This window comes from Trichomycterus rosablanca, chromosome 11, assembly GCF_030014385.1.
Source record: "Trichomycterus rosablanca isolate fTriRos1 chromosome 11, fTriRos1.hap1, whole genome shotgun sequence".
NCBI lineage: Eukaryota > Metazoa > Chordata > Actinopteri > Siluriformes > Trichomycteridae > Trichomycterus > Trichomycterus rosablanca.
The window spans coordinates 31778956-31786450 of NC_085998.1; the positions used below are offsets into that span (position 1 = coordinate 31778956).

Below are 7495 nucleotides of genomic sequence, written 5' to 3' on the forward strand. Positions count from 1 at the left end.
TTATAAATGTTAACAGAATAGCTTCTTTTTTATTTTAAATAAACAAGGACACATTTATTCACCCAGCAAACACAACTGCGTGGTAACGTTGTGAGAAAGTGAAGCACCAGAAACAAGTAATCTGATCGCTTTAAACATCTGAATTTATCTACAACCCTACTGAGAGCAGCTACTTACAAAAATGTATGTATTACAATATTAATATGATGAAGAGTTATTAATACACAGTGCTTATAGAAACAGAAATCACTGCAATTAGCTTAGCAGCTAACACTAGCGACTAAGCTAACAAGTAGCGGTGCTGTTAAGCTTGGGTATTACCTCACAGCTGTAATGTCTTTCGTATAGTTAATGTACTGCACACAGTGTACAAGTCTTTATTAAATATATTTCATAATAATAATAGTTATGCTGTATTTGGGTTTTAGTTAGTATCTCAGCTGTGGACTAGTTAGCTAGGCTAGGTATTAACGCCACACGTCTATTCTAACCTTAAACCCCCCGACATGAAAAGGTAGGTTTCAGCACGTCCACTTCCGAAAATGTGGTGTACAGCACCACGCAGTGGTCAAACGTGATATTGGACAACTTTCCTAACATGACACACGAGTCTGCCTTTAACCCTCCCTGTCCCAGCAAACACTAACCACAGTAGAAAATTGCTCTGAAATGATTCAAGCATAATTACAGATGTGCTGAAAATTCATAAAAGTGCTCAATTTTGCTTTGTAAGTTAATATACTCAGACATGTTTTGTTTTAAGCTAATACATAAAAGATGGCCTAAGTTTGAACCGTTAAAGAGTGTATGTATGTAGTGTATTTTTTTAAGCATTGTAATCATTAAGAGTGCAAGATAATATTCCACTTTGTTTTGACATTAAAGAGTTGCAACATGATCATTTCTATGAATTGAATACAGCTATTTTGGCAGCAACATGAATTTGAGACCAAGACAGATTTCACATTTTAACAGTATTATTCATTTGGTGGATGTTTAAAAGAATCTCGCAATGCTCTTTTAGAATGTTAAACTCTGCTTTTGCACCCTTATTAAATCTGAAGTTTAACTGTTTAACCAAAATACATTTGTCCATGGCCTAAGGTACAAACACAATTCCAATGAAATTGAAGTTAAAAAGAAAGTAGTTGTTTGTAAACTGTCTTTTACAGGTATTTAATACAAAAACTCATAATTTGATGCTTACAACACATTCAAACAATAACAAAAATACCGTTGGAATACACAGCATAGCAAAAACCTCAATAGCATTGCAAGTATTTAGCCTTTTTAAAACTTCAATAGCTTTTAAAATATTTATCAAATTCCTCTAAACACATTTTATTGTATCAAGAAATACCCACATTACACACTACAATCCATATTTGAAAACTTTTACCGTTTAATACCTAAGAAAAAACAGATTTTATCCATGACAATAATACCATTGAAATAAACAGCATAGCAACAACCTCAAAAGCATTGCAAGTATTTAGCCTTTTTTAAACTTCAATAGCTTTTAAAATATTAATCAAATTTCTCTGAAACACGTTTTATTGTATCAAAAAATACCCACATTACACATTACAATTCATATATTTAAACTTTTACCTTTTAGTGCCTTAGAAAAAACTGATTTTATCCATGACAATAATACCATTGGAATACACAGCATAGCAAAAACCTCAATAGCATTGCAAGCCTTTTTAAACTTCAATAGCTTTTAAAATAATTATCAAATTTCTCTAAAACGCAATCTATTGTATCAAGAAATACCCACATAACACACTACAATTCATATTTTTAAACTTTTACCTGTTAATATCTAAGAAAAAACTGATTTTATCCATGACAATAATACCATTGAAATATACAGCATAGCAAAAACCTCAATAGCATTGCAAGTAATTAGCCTTTTTTAAACTTCAATAGCTTTTAAAATATTATTCAAATTTCTCTGAAAGGCGTTTTATTGTATCAAGAAATACCCACATCACACACTACAATTCATATTTTTAAACTTTTACCGTTTAATACCTAAGAAAAAACTGATTTTATCCATGACAATAACACCATTGAAATAAACAGCATAGCAAAAACCTCAATAGCATTGCAAGTATTTAGCCTTTTTTAAACTTCAATTGCTTTTAAAATATTTATCAAATTTCTCTGACACACATTTTATTTTATCAAGAAATACCAACATAATTACAATTCTTTTTTTTTTTTTTTTACTTTTACTGTGTCATATCTAAGAAAAAACTGATTTCATCCATGACAATAATACCATTGGAATATACAGCATAGCAATAACCTCAATAGCATTGCAAGTAATTAGCCTTTTTTTAAACTTCAATAGCTTTTAAAATATTTATTAAATTTCTCTAAAACGCGTTTTATTGTATCAAGAAATACCCACATTACACACTACAATCCATATTTTTTAACTTTTACCGTTTAATATCTCAGAAAAAATTGATTTCATCCATGACAATAACACCATTGAAATATACAATGGTGAGCAAAACCATTGTTTAGACTGGGCAAATGAAGAACAGGGACACTGGGGGGAAATACAGGTAATGTGTTGCAAACATCATGTTATAATGAGTATATTTGCAAAACCAATTATGTTAATTATTAGGAATAAAAATCCTATTTAAGTGATGAGGATTGATCACATTTGGGTTTTTTTTGTTGTTGTGGGGAAATTACTCACTCCTCCCAATCATAATGCAAAACCAGTGGCTCGGACAGGATAAATCATACATTTAAAAAACGTTTTTTTCCACAAATTCAGTTTAAATTAGACAAGCATGATCTGAAACCTGGAACAAGTTACCTCAGCAAAGATCCACATGATGGCGCAGAAACACCACAAACATTCTGACAGAAAAACGCTTTATTTGGTCAAATTTCCGTTTATTATCAAAACTGTTATCATAAATAATGAGTACAAATTATTATTTTCATATATGGAATATTTAAATATAAATAAGCAACATTATAATACGCATTAAATGAATGATGTGAATCATGAGTCGGTTCAGTGATTCAGTAGGTTATTACTAGTTGCTCAGATCTTTCTCAGTAGGGTGTGTTTAGTGCCGGTGACGTCACCTGTGCGCCACTGTTGATGAACCGTGAAAGAAGCAGCAAAAACACGTTTATTACTTATTTTTATTCTTTTGTATCAGTGAAAGCCGGAGAAGCAGACGTGAAAATAGAAGAAATCATACCGAGACAAACTCAGCAAGGATGCCAGGGGCGGTTATGTGGATAAATGATCATCTGTTAGCAGCATTGATAAGCTAAGCTGGTTGTGCTTGTAGCGGTAAATGTTTGTATTGTTCATGTTGCTTATTTTGCACAAAGAGTTTTAGTTTTTTTGTTTGTGTCTACCTACATACAAGTACAAATAAAGTACATATTGTAGCGTCACCGCTAGGGGGCCGCCACGGGCTTTACCCAGAAGCCCTTGCGGCCATGCTGTCCGTACTTACCGTGGCCGTGTAGCCCAGTGCTGGGGCGGCTACGGTGAGAGCTGGATAAGCAGCCTTTATGTTTGTCTGTTGTATGATTGTCTGTGTGTATGAATGAGTGTCTGTCCTAATCCACTGAGTGAACTGCCAAGGGCAGCCCCGACGCTCTCCTTCCTACTCGCCGGCGCCACATTGGTGTCAGAAGTGGGATTGTGGCATTTGGGTGGCTCTGGTGGTACAGTGGGCCAATATGTCTGGTCTGTTTGAGTGCGCTAGCCCAGGTGGCTGTAGGGGCAGGGTGCCCGGTCCAGCAGTGGGTGGAAGAGCGGCTCGGCAGTGTAATGGGGTGCGGTCTGGCCGAGGAGCCACCCAGGGGACGCTGGCGAGTTGGTCACCATATTAGGGAGGGGGCAATGTAGCGCCACCGCTAGGGGGCCGCCACGGGCTTACACTATAATTGTAAGTGTGTGTATGAATGAGTGTCTGTCCTAATGCGCCACAATATATTGAATTTTTTACATAACTGTACTTGATTACTGTCCTGATTCGCGTACAAACTAAAAACAATGGTTCTTTAGTCAAAACGATGGTTCATTTGCATGCTTAAAGGCTTCTCTGCATTATAATATTTGGCCTAATTATCATCAGAAAAACAAATAATGAAAACCACATGTAATGTTAGTCCATGGTTTTGTTTTGTGTCCTTGATGCCACTTTTAAAGTTAACAGAAGCATATATCAATCTCCCTGCTGAAACTTTCTCTTGGATCTTACTAATAATTTCTAGTTTTACTTAACTAATACTTTGCACATACAGAAATTAAGGCAAATTTATGGAAATTATAGTGTAAATTATAAGTACGTAAAGTACGAACGCACCTTACGCACTTTGCGCACCCTAAGGCGCATGCGCAGTGATGCTCTCATTCCGTGATTTTGTATTTTAATGAATAAGTGCTCTTTTCTTTTGACTTTGTTGTTAACAGAATGGCAAGGACACATATATTCGGTCACTCTCAAAAGTGTACATATTTCTTCATTCAGCAAAAACAACTAAGTGGTTTAAGTTGGTGATACGCCGTGATGGTAACGTTGTGGGAAGGTAAAGCATCCATAAACAAGAAACCTGACCGCTTTAAACATCTTAATTTATCTACAACCCTACTGAGAGCAGCTACTTACAAAAATGTATGTATTACAATATTAATATGATGAAGAGTTATTAATACAGAGTGCTTATAGAAACAGAGCTTAGCAGCTAACACTAGCGACTAAGCTAATGTCTTTCGTATAGTTAGTGTACTGCACATAGTGTACAAGTCTTTATTGTATATTCTTCATAATAATAATAGTTATGGTGTATGAGTTATTTGGGTTTTAGTCAGTATCTCAGCTGTGAACTAGTTAGCTAGGCTAGGTATTGATACCACACGGCTATTCTAACCTTAAACCCCGGCGACCCCTCCTGAAAATGCAGGACAGCATGTACAGCACCACGCAGTGTTCAAACGTGATATTAAACAACTTTCCTAACCTGGCACATGAGTCAAGGTCTGCCTTTAACCCTCCCTGTCCCAGCAAACACTAATTCAGTTTGACTTAGACAAGCATGATCACAAACCTGGTATGCCATCAAACTCATTAATAACTAAAACTGAACTGCTGTTTACTGTTGTTTACATGCCACACTGCACTTTATACATGCTGTATAATACTGTAATTGCATCTTACTTTACTGTTTATCTTATGCTATTGTTGTATTTTCTGTACATATGCAAATTCTGCCGAGCATGTAAATTTGTACATTGTCTACATATGGTTTTGTTTGTATATTGTATTGTTTGTTAATTGTAGAGAGCTAACAACAGCCGGAAACAAATTCCTTGTGTGTGTAAACATACTTGGCGAATAAAGCGGATTCTGAATGACAATATTTAGTTCCACTATTTAAATGGATCTTTAGTCATACTGTTTTTGATGATTTCAAAACATGAAGTCTCATGTTTCACATCATTCAGATGATTAGATAAGGTTGAAAATTAATCAAAAGGTTGTATTTTTGTCCTGTTCACAGTACAAAGGCCAGATTATTATTAATTGTTTCAAATATTTTTAACATTTAGCAGTTAAAAATTAACGTCTACGATGTGTTGAATTAACTTTCGTTTTGTAAACAACTCATATAATTAGACAATTAATTATGTGTCAAAACCATTAGGTGCAGAATCTGCTTAATAATGCACAACACCTAAAAACTGCAATAGACAAATAAAACAAATCAACATCCTAGAACTTAATGTGCTTTTTTTTTTTAATGAACACCTGAAACCAATACTCTTTGACCTCATTTGCATTTATTGTTTAGAGTAAATAAGTGACATTTTACATTTTTAAAATCTCTTCAAACATTGTGTTTATTTTTTTCAGATGTTTTTACCGAAATAAATTTTTCTGAATCACACCATATGTTGTCTTGGTATGCTTATCACTTTAATGTATTCAGTAAACCAGTCTCTCAAAATGCAGATAAATTTCATGCCTCAGGAACATGTCTGCAGTCCGTTTTCACATCCACGTAAAACACATAGAAAAGTCCATGAAAAAGGAGGGTACTTGTGAGGCTGTACTTCTGCCACCATTTAGGACCTTACCTTTCAAGAACTGCAAATTGTGTGATGGTAAGTTAATAGCCCATTTCAATAAATAAATATTATACTTTTTTGGGCACATTAGTAATGATGGGTTTAGGACGGGTTTTAAAGATCAGCTTCTTTTTGATAAGAGCAGATACAGTATATGATGTTGGCTTCTCCTGGCTCGTTTCCATAGATACATCATCATCTTGAGGAAGGCCAGAGTGTTTCATCAGGACAGCAAATGGTTTTTCCAGTTTGACCTGTTTCCCATAGAGGATGTGGTGGCCCACAATCAGCACTGGTACACCCTTGGACAGAAAAAACAGAGTTCTTTCATATTAAGACAAGACAATTCATTTGTTGTCCTATTTTTTTTTTAACACCGGACAAATTTAACATCAACACACAGAACATTGATGGTACCACTGTTAACACTGCCACACAACAGTTCTACTTGCCTCTTTCGTGTAGTGCAAATCCCCCATAAGATTACCAGCCAGTCCAGTGTTGTGTCGGGATATCATTTCTCCCTGTAACTCCACCAGCAGCCATTCAGCAGGAGTCTCCCCGCTTTTACTGAAACAAAGAAAGAAATAATTATTAACAGTAACAGTCACACAGGGTACGAAGCTCGCTTATAAAACTGTTAAAACAGATTTGACTCTTACCTTGAAATGACTATTTGAACCATGTTACAAATAAAGTATCAAACCACGCTATAAAATGGCAATATAAGTAAATGTAAACAGTTCGCTGACAGAAATAAATCAGTAAAGAAAAGAATGTTAATAAAGGTTTACTCGCATTTCTCTAAAGTAACCCCAACAGTTTCAGAAATTAAAATCCTTTAACTTTTTCATTATTTTTGTTACCGAGGTGTATCAACACTTTCTGCCTCAACTTTCCCGCCGGCTCTTTTCATTCAGGTTTCTGTCATTTCAAAATAAAAGTCTGCAACCTTGTGTATTACCTTATTAACGTCATTGTTTTTCGTAAACATGTTTAAAAAGACTAGAAGTATTGTAGAAAATGTAAAGAAAAAACTGGTGATGTATGCTTTGGTATAAAAGGACTATCCAGACAAAAAATTTCCTTTATGAAGAAGAGTTAGCTAAAACTCATTTAATATGACTGACATATTATACAACAACAGTTCAAGAGCAACATTCCTTAAGTGATCACAGGAATTTAAGGTATTTCACCATCTACAGTACATAATATTAAAATATTGAGGAAATTCCATGAACAGCGACTTTTTTCTTTTTATTATTAATTTATATATAAATTTATATTTTTTGCATATGTAATGTATTACCTTATTAACGTCATTGTTTTTGTAAATATTTTTAAAAAGACTAGAAGTATTGTGGAAAATGT

At 34.5% G+C, this 7495-nt stretch overlaps 1 protein-coding gene across 1 annotated transcript; it reads right to left on the reverse strand.

Annotated features, from left to right (window-relative positions):
* Positions 1-5789: 5789 nt before the first annotated feature.
* Positions 5790-7027, reverse strand: chtf8 (CTF8, chromosome transmission fidelity factor 8 homolog (S. cerevisiae)). The gene is made up of 3 exons (XM_063004182.1): positions 6787-7027; positions 6577-6694; positions 5790-6426 (listed from the first exon to the last, which is right to left on the reverse strand). Exons 1-3 carry the CDS (start codon positions 6807-6809, stop codon positions 6193-6195), a joined length of 375 nt encoding a protein of 124 aa, XP_062860252.1. The 5' UTR covers positions 6810-7027; the 3' UTR covers positions 5790-6192.
* Between the last annotated feature and the right edge of the window lie 468 nt (positions 7028-7495).

What these genes read in the sequence shown, in the direction of transcription:
- chtf8 (XM_063004182.1), bottom strand. Translation starts at nt 6,809, where the DNA reads ATGGTTCAAATAGTCATTTCAAG. An exon ending in GTTCAAATAGTCATTTCAAG is followed by an intron (nt 6,695 to 6,786) that starts GTAAGAGTCAAA and finishes TCTTTGTTTCAG; the next exon opens with TAAAAGCGGGGAGACTCCTG. An exon ending in ATTTGCACTACACGAAAGAG is followed by an intron (nt 6,427 to 6,576) that starts GCAAGTAGAACT and finishes TTTCTGTCCAAG; the next exon opens with GGTGTACCAGTGCTGATTGT.